This window comes from Phoca vitulina, unplaced genomic scaffold (assembly GCF_004348235.1).
Source record: "Phoca vitulina isolate PV1807 unplaced genomic scaffold, GSC_HSeal_1.0 scaffold15, whole genome shotgun sequence".
In the NCBI taxonomy this organism is placed as follows: Eukaryota; Metazoa; Chordata; class Mammalia; order Carnivora; family Phocidae; genus Phoca; species Phoca vitulina.
This window is the reverse complement of record NW_022589718.1, coordinates 19,889,543-19,909,168: the sequence shown is the minus strand read 5'-3', so window position 1 is coordinate 19,909,168 and position 19,626 is coordinate 19,889,543. Positions and strand designations below refer to the sequence as shown.

The window sequence follows — 19,626 nt, the reverse complement described above, 5'->3', positions numbered from 1 at the left end:
ATCCCTGTAAGAAAGCTGAAGATGGCTGGATCAGAAGAAAGTACAAGACAAACAGGCAAGATGAGCAGTCTTGTTAATACCCTACTTTCCTACCCTCCACGCGCAAGTGTGTATGTGGTCGAATTTTTCTCTGTGTAGGGCAATCAGTTTACTCTAGGGAGCTGGCATTTTTCTCTTTGGGGTTTGGAGGAAGTACTGTGGATTTAGAATGGATCGTAAAATCCTGAATTATATTACGATCCACTTTCTTCAATTCTCTCTATCAAATATAAAGTGCATGCACATCAACTGAACTTTTCAGCTGCTTTCGTCCACAGAATTTCTCAGGGTGAAGAAGGAAGCTTTCCAAAGAACCCATTGGTCTTGGCTGGGGGTGAGGTAAGAAGATCCTCTCTCACAGTCCTGCCTTGGCTAAGTACTGTGGCTGATGCACTGAGCGTCCATTCTGCCTCGTGTTTATCTTTCCATTCTACATAGTCCACAGGGGGATCAATCAGACCAACACAATCTATTTATTACACTTCGTGTGTGATTTAATTTAGTCAGTGACTCTAGTCAGTTAACATTGATATTGCAGGCATCCGGAATTTTTGCACTGAAAATATAAACAAAGAGTATGTTAGGAGACCAGGTTGTATGCCACAGTCACAAATCTTAAGAACCCTAAGTTCATCTCAGGAGATAGGGATACAATACCTGAGAGGAACAAGAGACTGACAGTCTTAACGTTATGTAAACTACACGAAGAGATGACTTATAAATCCAAAGTGTAGTTACTATTAATGGAAATTAATACTTTGCTTTGGTGTGACTTATGCTTCCTTTTTCCAAATCCAGTGTGTCAAGGGATACAGTAGAAGAGCCCTGAACTAGGAATGAATGTGGAGACTCGTTTTTCATACCCGATACTGTCACGGTCATTAACTAGTTTTGGAAACTTGTGCAGGAATTTATTTTTAGGGGGTTTTAATTTCCTTGATATTTGCCTAGGCTTATATATAGGGTCAATATACATAAACGCATATAAGCACAGCTCTGTCTTTGTGGACTAGAACCCGTGGCATTAAAATTAAATCAGGGAACTGCCACTTGCCCATTGAGAAACAGGGAAAACAAACAGGAAAAAAACTGCGAGACTTTGACTTAGATTCAATAATGATTCTCAAGGGAGTTAGAAACAAATATAAATAATATAAAAATATTAATGAGATATTTTACATTCTTTTTTCCACACTAAATCTTTTGAAACCAGTTGTGTATTTTACACTTAGGGCACACCTCAATTTGGAGTGGCCACATTTTAAGTCCTCAACAGCCACATGGCCACCAAAATGGGTGGCACAGGCCTCAAGTTACAAAATTTCTCGGTGAGTCTTGGTGGACAAATATCAGTAGTCTGTGTATGTCCATTTTTAAGACAATTCTTTAATTAGATAGCTGTTAAACTACCTAAAAAAATCTTGACCCAGGTAAAAGAGATTAACTGAATTGCATTTGTAAAAAAAAAAAAAAGGGAAAGTAATGAAAATTCCCATACATTTTAAAGATAAATTATATCAATACCTTAAGTTTTACACACTTTATACAATTACTGCTTTAAATTTATATAAAATTGCCAATGTTATGTTCATTATAGATATTGCTCCCTTCAATTAAATAAGAATAGGAAGATCTATAATTAAAACTTTAAAACTTAAAAAAACAAATACAACTAAAAATCAAGATTTCAGCAGTTCTAACATCTCCACTGAGTCCCAAGTAAGTAACTAGAGAAGCCACAGAAGTAACGTTAAGTGCGGATGTGGTTGAGATCTCTGTGCCATGCTGTTATTCACGTGTCTGTTTTATGGAATTGTATAGGAAAGATTTAATAACTACCCAAGACAGAACACAATGATTTTCAATAAGGGTTTGACAGTTTCAAGTATATAAATATGCTGACAGTCACCATAACAATGGTGCCAAAGCACTCATAATTGTGTACCTCCAGACATGGTCCTGGTATAGATGGGAAGATCTTTGGCTGCTCGCCTAAGAACTTCCTGATGGGCTTCTCCTCTTGGCTCTCTCTCCAACAATTCTTTCTCTGCATAAGAGAGATGGAACTGTGGAAGAAAATTAAATTTAAGTCAGTGTTCTCAAGAAATAGCACAGTGGTCTACTACACCTACAAAAAGGTATATATAAGATATTAATGGTATCTATCATATAGATTCAGAGTGGTAACAGAGTTTGAATCTGGGCAAGTCTGTTAACCCGGTGGAGCATTAGTTGATGAATCTAGAAAAAGGGAGTAATTAATAATACCTACTTCCTCAGATGTTTGTGAAACTCAAGAGGAATAGAGTATGTAAAATTGTTTTATAAACTGTAGAGGTCTCCCCTAATATTAGTTATGTTAATAAATGAAATGACAAAATAAACAAATTTGGCTCAATGGATAAATTTTCAACTGGATATTACTAGGAATAAAAATAGAAACAAACCCATCAAACATGTTTTCTCATCTAAGTGAATTTTAACTTAGGGATAATCATTACCTGAATTCTCTAGCACTCGGAAGAACTAATCATGCATTTTACTTTGTAAACTGCCAATTTGGCCTACCCAATTAAAAAATACTTATTTGAGAAAAATCAAATTGGTTTGGGCTACACACACACACACATACACACACACACACACCACAAAAAACAGTTTTAAAAGTCTGTATAAAAAAGTATAAATGTGTTCCAGGAGACATGTACAAGGATATTCACAGCATCGATGTTTGAAATGTAAAAAATTAAACACAACCCAAATGTCCATCAAAAGGATAACAAATAAACTGGAGTATGATAGATCCACATAATTGAATCCTATATTACACTGAACAATTAATGAATCACAGCTGTGCGCAACAGAGAATCTCACCATACTGTTGAACAACAGATCATTTTACAGAACATATAGGATTCCATTTATATAAAATTTTAAAACCAGAAAGCTATATACTATAGGGATGGATATATATTTATATATACATATTTATATATATTTTATTATATATAATTTATATAAATTTACATATATATTTATAAATAATATATTTATATATAAATATATAATAAAATTATTAAATATAAGTATATAATTATATATAAGTATATATTACATAAATTTATATATAAATATATATAATAAAATTATAAGGAAAAACAAGAGAATGATTAACACAAAACTTCAGGAGAGTAGTTACTTCTTGAGGAATGCAGGGAAATGCAATATGAAGGTACATAGGAAATACCGAAAATATAAATAATGTTTTCTATAATACTTGGGTGACTTTAGGTATTTTCATTTTATTATTCTTTAAACTGTGAATTATACATTCTTTTTTGTATGTATGATATATTTCACAATTTAAGTTTTGAAAAAGTGATCTAATTATGTCAATGAAGGAAAGAAAAGCAATTTGTTGAAAATGAGGTCATGATACTTTTTTTTTAAATTTTTTTTTATTTTTTTAAAGATTTTATTTATTCATTCATGAGAGACAGAGAGAGAGAGAGGCAGAGGGAGAAGCAGGCTCCCAAGGAGCAGGGAGCCCGATGCGGGACTCGATCCCAGGACCCTGGGATCATGACCTCAGCTGAAGGCAGACGCTTAACCATCTGAGCCACCCAGGCGCCCGAGGTCATGATACTTGAGCCCAAATCTTTCTCTTTACAGAAATAAAAATTAAAAATATATGTTTAGAGGTTGACAATTCTACCGAGGTTATTTTATTTTTTTTAAGATTTTATTTATTTATTTGAGAGAGAGAGAGACTGAGAGAATGAATGGGGGGAGGGGCAGAGGGAGAAGCAGGCTCCCCACCGAGCAGGGAGCCTGACGCAGAACTTGATCCCAGGACCCTAGGATCATGACCTGAGCCAAAGGCAGAGGCTTACCTGACTGAGCCACCCAGACACCCTACTGAGGTTATTTTAAAAAGAAAAACAAATCTCCAGTTTTCAAATGTAGATAATTTCTAAGTTACCATAATATTCCCATATGCATGACACTTAGTTAAATATACTATAAAATTTCAGACCCATTAAGGTAAAGAAAATAAAAAGTTTTCTCTAAGTATAAATTTACATAATACAAATTATTCTAAATTAGTATATCAAATTTACTGGCATTAAACTAGTAGATAGGTTATAGTTAAATCTTTAGAGGAGTTTCCAAGGTAACTGAAAAAAGTATTCTCCACATTAAATATTCCTTCTGTTTAAATCCACAGCATTTGCTTTCCTATCAATTAATTTCATAGTGTTTCAAAATTATACTTCAACCAGTCCTCTCTCAAATGAATACAAATAACAAATAAATGAAGGTCACATTTATGAAGGCATAGTGCATTTTTTCTGTCAGTTGCTCTTCACTTGCTTGCTACCTTACATCTCAGTTTTTAAAAAATGAGTAACAGAACTGAAAGACTCCTCAGATGTTTAATGCTTTTATTAATAAATAAACAACACACTGCCTCAGGTCCAGAAAACCAAATACAGGTTGGTAGAATTATTACTCGTATAGGATGGATGTCCAAACATCTAATTCTACCTTGGAATGCACCAAATATACAGTCCTTTCCCCCAGAATACTTTGATGTGCAAAGGTATGTCATAGATTTGAAGAAAGACGACATTTGTAGAGATCTGAAAGAATGGAAGATCTGAAGAATGGAAAAGATAACGTCCCTGACCTACCACCAACCTACAGGTTATGGCAGTCCTCTGGCCAATTAATGCATATTCTTTTGTTTTGTTTAAATAGTTTTATCAACTTTGAAACACTTTAGATTCATAGAAAATTTGAGAAAATATTACATGGTTCCCATATATCTTCTCACCAAATTGCCCGCATTATTAAACATCATATATTAGTACATTATGACACATTTACCACAATTAGTAAATAAATACTGATACATTATTATTAACTAAAGTCCATAGTTTATTCAGATTTCTTAAGTTTTCTTTAGTTTTTACTGAATTTCTTTTTCTGTTCCAGGATCCCATCCAGTATGCCACAGTACATTTATTTGTCCTATCTCCTTAAGTTCCTCCTGACTGTGACAGTTTCTCAGATTTTCCTTGAGAGTTTTGAGTATTCTGGCCTTGAGAGTTTTGAGTATTCTGGCCAGCTATTTTATAAGATGCTTCTCTAATAAAATTTGATGTTTTTCTCATGATTGGTTTGAGATTAGTTGTCAGGGGGATGAAGACCCCAGAGGTAAAGTGCCATTCTTATCACATCCTATCAGGGGATATGGTATCAACATTGCCTATCGGTGCTGACGTGAACCTCGGTCACCTGGTTGAGGCAGTGTTTGTCAGCTTTCTCGACTCCAAAGTTCCTCATGATTTTCCCTTTTCTATCCTGTACTCTTTGAAAGAAATTCACCACATGCAACCTACATTTATGGAGTGGGGTTTTTATTCTTGTCCCTCTTAAAGGCAAAGTATCTACATTATTTGAAATTCTTCTATGAAAGAGACTTTTCTCCCTGTTTATTCATGCATTTATTCATTTACTTTTATCAGTAGACTCACAGATATTTATTTTATACTTTGGGTTATAATCCAATACTAGTTTATTTTATTGCTCAAATTGTTCTAGCTTTGGTCACTGGGAGTTTTCAATTGGCTCTGTGTCCCCCTGATAAGCCACCATCAACCTACAGATTGTCCCCAACTTAGAGCAGTTCAACGATTTTTTGGCCTTTACAATGGTGTGAAAGTGCTGCACATTCACTAGGAACCATACTTCAGATTCTGAATTTGTATGTTCTCCCAGGCTGGTGATATTCAGTATGATCCGCTCTCACGATGTGGGGTGCTGGCAACAAGCCACAGCCCCTGCCCGTCACGCGATCACGAGGGTAAACACCCGATCCATGTAACAACCCTTTTGTCCCCACACAGCCACTGTTCTTCACGTTCAGTACAGTATTCAATAAATTAAGCAATTTATTATAAAATCGGCTTTGTGTTAATGATTTTGCCTAGACGTAGGCTAATGTAAGTGTTCTGAATATGTTTGAGGTCGGCTAGGCTAAGCTATCACGCTCAATGGGTTAGACGTATTAAGTGCATTTTTAACTTACTATATTTTCAACTTACAATGGGTTTATCAGGATGTAAACCCATCGTAAGTCAAGAAAGTACTCTATTTTATTAACTTTCGAGCACTACCTTACTTTTCATCCCTGTAAGATATTCTGGTTCATCTTTTTTAATTTTAATTTTTACTTTTTATTTAAGCATAATTAACATACAATGTTGTATTAGTTTCAGGTGTACAACATATTGATTCAACAATTCTATATATTACTCCGTGCTCACCATGTTAAGTGTTGTCACCATTTGTCACCATACAACATTATTACAATACTATTAACTATATGCCTTATGCCGTACTTTTTTCATCTCTGTGACTTATTTATTTTATAACTGGTAGTTTCTAACTCTTAATCCCCTTTATCTATTTCACCCATCCCTCCACCCACACTCTTATTTCCTGCCCTAGTTCTAGAATCAGCCATTTCTCCAAGGATTCCTCCTTCCTTACCTAGAGAATGATATTAGAAACCAAGATCTGAAATCAGAGTTTTCAGGTTAAAGAAGAGTATAATTTTAAGAGGATATACAAATTAAGAAAAAAACCTGAAATCTAATTTAAACAAATAGAAAACTCACAGAATGGTATTTTTTGCTAGTTGTTTTTCACATAGGACAAAAAGGAACATACAATTTATCAGTATCTAAAATGTACAACTTAAAACATCGAACAGTCTTGCCCACTGACTTGGCAACCAACGGCTTTCTTAATGACAACATGCAAAGCCAAAGTTCTGATAAAACTGTTGGCACTGTAACTTGTGATCATTTTCTTTTCAAACAATTTGGCAAAGTGACTTAAATTTCCTTGATCTAGGAATTTGACTTTTGAGAATTTATATTAAGGAAATATTCCAAAACATAGGTAAGAAGTGTGTACAAAACATGTACAAACATGTTAATAAAATTATTTGTAATACAATAAGTTGGGATCAGCCTAAAATTCCAAGTTGGGATGTGACAGAGTAAATTTTTACATATTTCAGTGAGAAAAATATGCCATTATTAAAAATGACCGTAAACCAATGATGGACTACTATGTGGGGAAAAAAAAAACCTAGAATATGTGCATGTTGAATACAACTAGGAAAAATAACTCAAAAGAAATTCAGCATGTAAACTGGTTATATTAGCGTGGAGTGATTTTTTTTTCCTTTCTCTTTTTGTTTAGTCTCCATTTTCAAAGTATAATTTAGTATGGTTATCTTACTTTCATGGGAGAAAATCTTATAAATTGAAAAACTATTAGCAATTTAACCATCCTGTTATATAAAAAGGTAAATTTTATTTTCAGATTTCTTAGCATTCTCTCAATAGTAACAAGAAAATATTAACATTATTTTCTTATACTACCCCTTCTCCTGCTATTTTAGTCCCATTTTTCTAAGATTTTTAGCAGTTGAGAGCACTTTATTGTCAGTTTAATTAACAAGGATCCCTCATTTTACAATGGGAGGGTCTCTGGCTGGTGAACAATTAAAAGATTAGGGTGAGATCTTGCATTTTATTAATGGAATAACTCAAGATTCTCAGCCAGCAAGTCAGGACTCTTTCTTTCATAATAATGGTCTCCAAATTCTTCTGATCATGGACCCATCAGTAAAAAAATAATTTGAGACTGATATGCATATTTATTTATATATTTATTATTAGCTATTATATATGAAGTGTATATATATATATACTTTATATATTTTTTATATATTTCATATATATTTCTATAAATTTCTATGCCTTATATATGTAACTTAATTTTAAAAAAAGAAACACTAAAAACATAATTTATAAATGGAAGTGCTGCTATTTTTTCCCCAAGCTCCAACTGATGTCCTGGCTGCACCCCCGCCCCCAACTGTGGTGTGCACTTTCCATACTAGAGCATGGTATGCTGGGAAGAGTGTAGGCTTGATGGTCAGAACAACTTTGCTTTGAATGTTTGCTCTGCCACACACTAGCTTTAGATGCCCTGGGATACTTAGCCAACATTCAGAGCCTACTGTTCCATTTGTAAAACAGTAATAAACAGAATCTATCTCACACAGTTGTAGGAATTGAATAAAGGGTATGGAGGTTTTTTTTGTAGAAAAATCACCAACAAAGCCTGCTACAGGTATAAATCACTGTCCTCAATCTCAACTGTTCCCTCAATACTGTGTCATTTCTTCTGTGTTTTACATTTTACTTTCCCACTCTCTCCAACCACTATTTTGAACATCTGCTCTCCCCAACCTCAGTCAACCTACCTCCCTCCCATTCGTAGCCAATGATCTCACATATACTTTTAGGGAGAAATTAGAAGTTACTTCAGCTTCTGCCAAAGCTATAAACACAAACCTGCATCTGTACACACCAGCTTCTACTCTACGTTGAATCATTTAGCAAATACTTACTGAGTACCTTTTATGGGTCAGATACTGCTCTAGGTACTAGCGATGGGTCAGTGAACAAAACAGATAAAGTTCATGCCGTTGCAGAGCTTACATTCTAGAAATAATATAAAAAATGAATATGGAATGAGTTATAAAATGCTATGCTATGGAGGAAAATATAGCAAGGTTAAGGTTTATAGGGAATTCCGGGGATAGGATTTTACCATTTTATACAGAGTGGTCATGGAAAGCCTTAAAGATAAGGAAGGTATCATTTGAACAGACATAGAGATAGGAAGTAAGTAAGGGACCTGGCCACACAGTTACCTATGGGAAGAATGTTCCAGATCAAGGAAAAATACCAGGTTTCAAGACCCCTGAGGGAGAAACATGCATACTGACCTATGGGCAAGGAGACCAATGTGACTAAGGCAGCACTGAAGAGGGTCAGAAAGGTGGTGTGGGGGCAGGGCATGCGCAGCCTTTTAAGCAACAATAGAGAATTGTTTTTACTCTGAGTGAGCTCTGATATCAAAGGAAAGTTCTGAGCAAAAGAATGATATGATCTGTCTTATGTTTTGAAAGGATCCCTGGATACTATGTTGAAAATACACAGAATAGGGAAACTGGTTGAAAGGGCTCTCAGATGTAGAGTGGGAAGAGTTAAAGTTGATTTTAGACCTCCAGTTTTGGGGTAAAGGATGAAATTTTGCAGGGCTCTGGGAAGGGAATGTAGGCAAGACTGTAAATAGTGAAACTGAATGGGAGACTGCAATGTCTCAGACAAAAGAGATGATTGAGACCCCGAATTAGGGTAATGGTATGAAAAAAAGAAAGAAAGGAAGAAAAGGGGGGGGGGTGTTGGAACAAAAAAAGAAAAATTAGGAAGTAAAAATATCAGCAGGATTTGGATGTTGGGGGAGGGGCAAGGAAGCGGGAGAATTCCAGGCAAGGCTGCCGAGCTTCCAGAAGGCTGGAATGTCAGGACGGATGAGCTGGATGGCAGTGGCATTAACCAGTATAAGAAACAGAAGAGTCACGGTTTGGGAAAGGGGATGGGGGTGACTTCAGCTTTTGATGTGCTGTGTCTGAGGTGTCAGTGGATTAAGGAGCTATGTTTGGCAGGAAAATATATAAGTTTGCAACAGGAGAGGTCAGAGTTGGAAATAGATTTGGGAATTGTCAATACAGAGGTCATAGGTAAAGCACCAGAGAGGATGAGATCACCTATGACAGGAGTCTGCATTCTTCTTCATACTTACAACTAAGATCAGGATGGGGGTAAGAGAGATAATAGGAAAGAAGTAAACATGGCAGGAGGAAGGAAAAAAAAATGTAGGAAAAAAAATTAATGGAGAGTAGAAGAAAAACAGACTACATGTAAAACATTTTAAGCCAAGCATACCACTAATTCTTGCAAATATCTGTGGTTTTATTTTTAATATCCTTTCCCAGGTCATACAGCATATTTATTGGCCTTTTTGACCACAGCTGCATTTCTTAAACAGATTACTTCAGGGAATAATTTGCAGCGATGCCTAGACCTTTCTTTTTTCTTTCTTTTTTTTTTTAACTTGGCTAACTAAAACTCTACTATTATTACTGGAACAAAGTTTATTTCAATTCAACAAACATGTACCGGACTAAGTGCCAACAGTACAGAAATGAGTAAGACATAGTCCTTTGCTCCAACAACTTTTAACCAGGGTGAAAGACAGAAACAAACACTTAGAATGATCTTTTCGAAGTGTAAATTTGACCATATCACTCTACTTAAAACCTTCTGTAGCTGAGAATGCTATTCCGCCCTCCCCCAATATCCACAATTTCCTTCTGACATGGTTAATATGGTTAACATGGCCACTGAGAATAAAGACTACATTCCCAACCTTCTGCACAAAGAAATGTGGCCATATAACTAAGTTCTAAAGTAAGTTGCCGGCATCAGCAACTTCCAGAAAGTATCCTTGAAGAGAAGGACATTTACTTCTACTCCTCTATCCTACTTTCTCTGCCCTGCTGTCTGGAAGGTAGACATGATGGCTGGAACTGAAGCATCCATCTTAGGCCAAGAGGTGATGTTGGAAATGGAGGCTACACATGTCAGAGCAAGAAGCTGTGGACTAGCTACAGACTTTGAATGTAAGAGAAGATTAGTTACATTGTTATTTTGTTGTTGTTTATGGTGGTTGACAGCCAAAGAATCTACTGTTAGTGTGATAATTGATAATTATAATATAGCAATGTCTACCTTCAGCTCTATCTATATATCCATCCATCCACCCTGATGTCTGTAGAAATGGAACACACAACAGATTTAATATCAGATATACAATACTCACTCAGTGCAAAAATAATATTTGCCAAGTGAAAATTCAAGTATTTACCAACAGATACATTAATAAAAACAAATCAGTACACTCACTCAGTAAGTTTGAAACATTAACAAAAAGACATAAAATTCATTCTTCAGACATCAATATTATTGATTTCCAACTTTAGGATAACTCTATTAATATTTTAACTTACTTCTTTTGAAGGATTCATTGGTAATGTAAAGATAGTTTTCCAGTATGACCAGACAAACATTGCAAAAAGTAGATGATAAGCAATCAGGCACACAACTAAAATGAGAAGAACATAATTATCATTATAATATGCAAATACAAATTGAAATCATGTTATTCACAGAAAATCTACTTGTTCTAAATTAACCAAATCCTTTAATAATTTAATTATTTAATATCCCATGAAAGGAAAGCTCTCATCTGTAGATAGGCCTATCTATTGGCCAAAAGGCTACAGCGACCTTTCCTAAATTATAAAAGTAAGGAAGCTATGCCTACAACTTTAAATAATAAACACAGAATTAAACAAATGTTAAAACATTCAGGCTTTAAGAACTTCACTTCACTGACAAATAGCAAAAGCAGTTCCTATTTGAGAAGTTCTTTGCTAATTTTGCTTAGCAGTGGTCAAATCTGTTGGCCCTGATTGTTTAATGACTACATAATTAAACAGAGACCATCTGGACGAAAAGAGATTTACTCCAACAGGAGTTCAAGTGTCTTGTATATCACATGGAACAATTGTTAAGAAAAGCATACTTTTTTCAGGCAATGTATATAAACACACTTTATATGATGTTTTAGTCTTGAAATGTACTATGCAAATATAAAATACTAATTTTGTATAGAGTGACAATGATCAATTCTGGATAATACATTAATATATAAATTAATTCTGTAAGACACAGTTGAATAAAATATGCCAATTTAAAATACAGCATGTTTGGTATTTTAAAACTGTGTGGCAATTTTTTAAAGAATGGTGATACTCTTCATTTATTATTTATCTTCTTTTTAGAAAATGATTATACTCATAGAATCACTTAAAAATTCAATAATCCATTAAGGCACTTAAATCAGTGTGAAATGACTAGAGCTAATGACATTTTCCACAAACAGTATGGGTGACTCAGGTATGGGGTAATACTCTGAGTTGAAGCAGGAGATTGTTGATATTCCTATATCTCAAAACCACAAGAATCTTTGGCACAATGGCTACCACTTCAAGGGAGAGGTCTTTGCCAAGTGCCTGAAGAATTCAGTCTGGAGACTGAGAGAAGTCTTTAACCCCACCTTGACTGCACAATCTCAAAGTATAATTTATTAATTCCAACCAAATCTAAACGAATACTATTTTTTAAAATTCTTTTTAAAATTTTACATCTAAAACAATAATAAAACATATCTTACCTTGTTCTCCAACGTTTTCCATGGACACTATAGAAATAAACAGAAAAAAAGAGATAAGTAACAGATTATGACAATTATGGCAAACACAGGGCCTGAAAGAGACATAGGACTCTCGAGTAGGTTAATAATTTGGCTCCCCTTCAAATCAACATTCTTTAAATATTTGTTCAACTTTATTTAGAGGAGAGGTGAGCACTGTGGGAGAGAGGGGGAAGAAGGAAGACTGGTGTCTGCATTCAGCCCGGGCTCTGCTGGCATTTCAGCCCTGAATACCACACAGAAAACAAAACCCATCAGGCGCGCTCCTTGTGGGTATTAATCCTATATCGACGGTTTCTTAGTCTGTCTTCCAACTTGAGGTTCAGATAAAAGCAGTATTCTTCAGATCACTACATTTCCAGAGACACTTATTGCACTTTATAAGTTGGCAACTGTCTAGTTAACTCTCTAGAAAGAATAAAATGTTGTGTCCATGGCACACACTCTTCTTGCCAAACTTCTCTAAGTATAAATTCTTATGCCCAATGACGAATAGCTCCCTACTGTACAATGAGAGAGGCAGGTAGTGTGCCTGAGAAAGTGCTATCCCTTCGGGGCTGTTGTAAACACCCAAGGTAGATGAGGACACTAGATTAGGGACCACATAGCTGAAACAAGCTGGGACAAGAAACTGTATTGAGTAATGACCCAGACATTCTCCTACCTTCTATATTGTCTACTTGTTCTGTTGCCCATTGGTCTTCCTCCATTTGTACTAGCCTTTTTTGGAAGTTTTGGCCTATCTCAAAGTTGGAAGTTTTAGTGAGCAAAGATTTGGTATTTCCTGGAATTATGATTTCATTGCCTTAAGAAGCACTGGACTCAGAGGGTAATGTTGTGAGAGATTTTTAAGATTAACTGATCCAACAAACATCCTTCCTAAGAGAGCTACTGAATGTCAGTTTAGACGTTTCTAGAAGCAACAGGAGCCTATAGGTTTGGAGTACTGTCCATTCCATTATTGGATTGCTCTAAAGAATTAGAGGATTATAGGTTGCTGAAATTAGCCTCTTTATGGCTTCTTCCTACGGTATCGAGGCTTCCAATCTCTAGCAACAAACAGAAAATCTAAATGGCAAACCTTTACATAAAGTTATTTGTGTCTCCCTTAAATATTCTCTTTTATTTATTTTTTCTAAGATTTTATTTATTCATTTGAGACACAAAGATACAGAGAGAGAGAGAGAGCATGAGCGGGGGGGAGGCAGAGGGAGAGGGAGAAGCAGGCTCCCCGCTGAGCCAGGAGCCCGACGTGGGGCTCAATCCCAGGACCCCGGAATCATGACCTGAGCCGAAGGCAGACGCTTGACCATCTGAGCCACCCAGGCGCCCCTGAATATTCTCTCTTAGTACAAATAATATATGACTTCCAGATCTCTCACCAACCTTGATGTGGCTCCTTTCAATGTTTCCTAGGCTCAATTTCCTTTAACATTTCTGATACCCAGAATGGGACAGGCAGACACAGATGGTGATAAATATATACCAGATTAACATTATGGGGTCACAATTTTAATTTTCACTTCAAAAGTTTATTTGCCTAATTTTATCTTGGATCAGCCTAACTTCTTTCTGCTCTGTGGCCTAGAGTGATATTATCTTGCTTTAGAGATTTCTCTAACTTTCCAGTATTCCTGAGAACTTAAAACTCTTCCCCAACTAACTGTGGTACAACTAGGCAACAAAGACTGATTTTGTTGAAAGATCCTAAGGCATCAATCACAACACTTTCTTGGCACTTATAGTGGAAAGAGAGAAAGTGGGGATAGTAAATTATTACCCGCCTTATCAAAGATGTTCCCGTCTGCCAAGAGCAAAATGATGGCCTTTAAGGATTACATCTTGGAAGCTGGAACCATCACAGACACAGCAAAGCTGGTAGACTGGTTTGCCAACTCTGTTTTCCCACTGCCCTGTCCACCTAGTGATCTCTTCCCTCACTACTCATTCCTCTAAGGAAAAGAATGGGGCATCAGAGAAAGGACTGACTGGTCAGTTACCAGTTCAGAATTGATAAGAGTGAGACTTTCTGTTGCAGTATATAAGAAACTCTTGGGGGAGGGGGCAGCTGGTGGCTCAGTCAGTTAAGCGTCTGCCTTCGGCTCAGGTAATGATCTGAGGGTCCTGGGATGAAGCCCCTCATCTGGCTCCAGGCTCAGCGGGAGTCAGCTTGTCCCTCTGCCCCTCCCCCCTGCTCATACTCTCTCTCTCAAATAGACAAATAAAATCTTTTTTTTTTTTAAAGAAACTCTTGGGTAAAAATAAAACATGTAAAACCCAAGCTAAAGATTGAGACTATCAGTCAAAGTAATAACCCCTAATATACAAAAGGATGACAAACTGTTTCTTGAAAAAACATCCTTAAAAGTGTATGTGTGTGTGTGTGTGTGTGTGTGTGTGTGCACACCCTCCCTTATCTCTTTGGCATGGATTATCAGGCAAGCATATTATATGGGGGTCAGTAAACCACAGTCCTGTTCCAAATACAGCCAGCCACCAATTTCTGTAGATTAAGTTTTTACTGGAACAAAGACACACCCATTCACTTACATGACTATTTTTGTGTTAAAATGGCAGAGTTGGGGTAGGTGTGACAGGGACAGTATGGCCTGTATTGCCTAAAAGATTTATTATCTGGTCCTATATGGTCCTCTATAGAAAAAGTTTTCCAACCTCCGTATATTAGTCAAGGTTCTCCAAAGAAACAGAACCAACACACACACACTGGCACCTAGAGAGAGAGAGAGAGAGAGAGAGAGAAGTGGGGAAGTGATTGACTGATTTCAGGGAATTGGCTTACAGGATTGTAGGGGATGACAAGTTTGAAATCTGCAAAGCAGGCTGGCAAGCTGAAAACCCAGTGAAGAGCTAACATTCCAATCCTGGGTCCAAGGCAACCTCAAGGCAGAAATTCTTTCTTCAGAAACGCCTGGGTGGCTCAGGCATCCGTGGAGCGTCTGCCTTCCGCTCGGGTCATGATCCCAGGGTCACGGGATCGAGTCCCATATCGGGCTCCTTGCTCAGCGGGGAGCCTGCTTCTCCCTATCCCTCTGCCTGCCGCTCCCCCTGATTGTGCTCTCTCTCTCTCTGGAAATAAATAAATAAAATAAATAAATAAATAAATTCTTTCTTCAGGGGACCTCAGTCTTTTCTCTTAAGGTCTTCAACTGATTGGATGAAGTTGGCCCACGTTGTGGAAGGTAATTTGCTTTACTCAATGTCTATTGGTTTAAATGTTAATCACATCTAAAAAATACCTTCACAGCAACATCTAGACTGCAGTTGAACTAAACAACTGTCCATCACAGACTACTCAGATTGACACAAAATTCATCATCAAACCCTGAATTTATAATTGAGTTTTATTCTGGAAATCTACTAAGAAGATAAGTGTTGATCTTTTATATCAGTTCTCAAGCAAAGGTTACTATTTATTATATATTTATTACTTTTTATAAGTTAAAAATCAGAACTATAGCTAGCAACTTAACTACAGTACATCTTTATGCATCTGCTAGAGGGAAATCAATAATAAAATCCCTTATCATACTCTAAAAACCTGACTACCAATAATCCCACCCAAATTAAGTTTATTTATACACCCATATGATTGTTTAGGATGCTATGAAACCTATTATCTAAACAGCTCTAAAAATATTAGAGCAGATTTAGTCTTGATTGATTTAAATTCAGTCTTGATTTAAAGCAGGGGATCATCTCAAAGATCGTTCTAGTCTTATATTTTTACCGACTGATTTTTAAAAATTTGGCTTTGGTGATTATACATTAAGAGTTGGTTGTCCTTCTCCCCCTCCGATTTCCCCCCTTTCATTCTTCCCCTCCTGCTACATTCTTCTTCTTCTTTTTTTCTTTCTTAACATATATTGCATTATTTGTTTCAGAGGTACAGATCTGAGATTCAACAGTCTTGCACAGTTCACAGCACTTACCAGAACACATACCCTCCCCAGTGTCCATCACCCAATCACCCCATCCCTCCCACCCCACCCCCCACTCCAGCAACCCTCAGTTTGTTTCCTGAGATTAAGAATTCCTCATATCAGTGAGGTCATATGATACATGTCTTTCTCTGTTTGACTTATTTCGCTCAGCATAATACCCTCCAGTTCCATCCACGTCGTTGCAAATGGCAAGATCTTATTCCTTTTGATGGCTGCATAATATTCCATTGTATATATATACCACATCTTCTTTATTCTAGAGGGGAGGGGGTTGGGAGGATGGGTTAGCCTGGTGATGGGTATTGAGGAGGGCACGTTCTGCATGGAGCACTGGGTGTTATGCACAAACAATGAATCATGGAACACTATATCTAAAACTAATGATGTAATGTATGGGGATTAACATAACAATAAAAAAAAAAAAAAAAGAGTTGGTTGTCAAAAATTACATCTGTTGATAAGAAGCAGCTCAGTAAACTGCTGGTAACTTAAATCTAGTTCAACTTTTAGTCATAAGAACATCCAAATTCCAAAACTTCAGATACTAAAATATGCCCTCATAGTAGAAAAAAAGAGTACTTCCCCCCTTAAATTAGCAAAGAACAGTTATGTAATTATTGCTAGAACAATTGGTTTTTAGGTACTTTCATTGCAAATGTGTATTGCTGTGATCTTTCTATTTCTTAGTCTGAATTTTCCTTTTCTTGCCTCCAAATTCAAACTCTCTTTTTTGGAGGAATAACTTACCTACAATGCATATACACAGTAACTTTTCTATATAAATCCACAATGCTATTTCCAAATTCAACACAGATACATCTTAGCCCCAGATATGCAGTCTGATGATGAAGAATGCCAAGATTAAAAATTTGGTTCTCATGAATGAATTGTAAGGACAACTTTATAGGCAACCTCTATTTTTTTTTTTTTTTTTGGCTTATCTTTAACTCATTTACTGAAAAACATTCACTAACTACACTATGTTTATACTATTGAGGATAAAATGGCAAATATGATTCCATCCCTGTGCTCAAATAGCTTAAAGTTTATGAGATCATCTTAATTCAAAGTTAAAACTAACAAAAAACAAGGACACATTAGTAAGGCATTTTCAATTAAGCAATCAAAGCAGCTCAGGTTCAGAAGATTAAAACAAAAACAGTAGTAGCAAAACAAATATGCTTTAATATCTCCCATCCTAACAAAGTCTCTCCTTTGACCTCATGTCTGGCTGCTATCCCATTTTTCTGGCCTTTTCATGGGAAAACTGATTTTAACAATCTTCCAAATGCACTGTCTCTACCCCCTCCAGCTTCCTTACTCCCTCAACCAACTCCAACTGGCCTTTCACTCCAGATCCCACTGCTATCACTCCCCTTAAGGTCACCAAAGCCCTCCCTTACCCTCATTCTCCATACTCAAGTTACTCTAACAGAATTAATGATGCTCTTTTTGAAATAGTTTGTCGAATCGACAGTGAATTCTCTGACTGAAGTGGCCCATGGGACCGCCTTGAAGTAGGATCCTTTGTCCTTTCAGCTACTTTCCAAGAAGCTGTGGTTCATTGTTCAGGTATTACAGATCAAAATTAGGGAGGTAGGAGGTACATGACAAATCATTCCCGTGAATACTAGTGACGTTGCAGCCAGACCGTTTTAATGAAAGACTTAAGAAAATATATTATTCAGATCAATATGTCCATTTGAATTCCAACTGTATTCTTTTCTTCCTAACAAATGTTTTTAATTAATTTTCTTTATAACAGATCTACTTATATTTTTAAGTCTTTATCAAGCTGTGTTTTCCTTTGTTATTATCATTTCTCATTGTAATTTTACTGACAACTGCCTCCCTTCCTTGCTAACCTTATCTCATGACACTCCCCAATCTCATGATACTCCCATCTCATGACACTCCCCAGTCTTGTGCAGGATGCTTCAGCCACTCCAGGCTGCCTTGCTTCTTCTTCTTCCTCTTCTTCTTCTTTTTTTTTTTTTTTAAGATTTATTTATTTTAGAGAGAGAGAAAGTGTGTGCGCGTGCACATGGGGGTGGGGAGGGGAGGGGCAGAAGGAGAGAATCTTCAAGCCAACTCACCGCTGAACTCGGAGCCTGACTTGAGGCTCCATACCACGACCCAGAGATTATGATCTGAGCCGACACCATGAGTCAGATGCTTCACCAACCTAGCCACCCAGGCGACCCCAGGCTGTGTTGCTTCTTGAACGTACTAACATTTTCCCCTCTCTAGATCCTCTGCACTTGCATTTAACTGGATGGTAGAAGACCTGGACTCTGGTCTAATCTTCCCAATATGTGTGACCTCGATCATGACATTCAGCTGTTCTGTACTTCGATTTTATTGTTTAAACAAAAAATTTGTACTTTATCTTGACAGTTCCTCTGGCTCTAAAATTATCCTCAGTGCTACTGATGTATTCTGAAAAATCATTGACTTTTAAAAACCAAGGACAAAAGTCACTCTCCAAATAAATTTATCAGTGGGTTTATAGGAGCAGTTTTGTCAAGGACAGAGTGGTAGCTTCAGAATAGAAACAAAGAGTAAGGATAAGGCTTCATAATGAAGACTTTCCAACACATGGCTTCCAACTGGAATCAAGACTAACATCCCAATAGCCCTAACCACAAACATCATGCCAGGCAATCTACATTCCTCACTGGATCCTCATACAGTTCCTTAAAAACTCATTTTATAATAAGAAAGCCATGATCTCTTTTAAAATGTAAACTGATAGCATCATCTCACTAAAAACCCTCCTATGGCTTTGCACTGAATTTATAATAAAGTCTCTCCAATCTCCTTACTTAGGTCTCTGGGTCTCTGGGGTCGAACATGATCTGGCTCCTACTTACCTCTCCAAAATCATTTCTCATCACTCATCCTCTTGCTCACTAAGCTGCAAACAGGCTGGCCTTCTGTTTCTAGGACATACTAAACCTCAGTGTCTTTATGCTACCTGAAAAGCTCTTCCCCAGCTCCATTCTTGGCTAGCTCTTTATCATTTTTCAAGCTGCAATTTCAGTGTCAGGTTTTTTTTTAAAGATTTTATTTATTTATTCATGAGAGACAGACACAGAGAGAGAGAGAGAGAAAGAGAGAGGGAGGCAGAGGGAGAAGCAGGCTCCCCAAGGGGCAGGGAGCCCGATGCTGGACTTGATCCCAGGACCCTGGGATCATGACCTGAGCCGAAGGCAGACGCTTAACCATCTGAGCCACCCAGGCGCCCTCAATGTCAGTTTTGCCCAGGGGCTCTCAGGTCCATTTCAACCCTGCAATCATTACGATACGCTGTTTCTTCCTTAGCATTTGGCACAATCTGCAATTATTTTCA

General features: G+C 36.8%; 1 protein-coding gene across 1 annotated transcript in view; it reads right to left on the bottom strand.

Moving 5' to 3' along the window:
• ZDHHC2 (zinc finger DHHC-type palmitoyltransferase 2) overlaps positions 1–19,626 on the bottom strand; it is a 79,512-nt gene that overhangs the window by 37,311 nt on the left and 22,575 nt on the right. The window contains exons 2-4 of the mRNA XM_032413522.1: positions 12,274–12,300; positions 11,045–11,139; positions 1,985–2,105 (exon numbers count right to left, since the gene is read on the bottom strand). Of these exons, the coding sequence (XP_032269413.1) occupies positions 1,985–2,105; positions 11,045–11,139; positions 12,274–12,300 (243 nt within the window). The remainder of the gene's footprint in view (positions 1–1,984; positions 2,106–11,044; positions 11,140–12,273; positions 12,301–19,626) is intronic.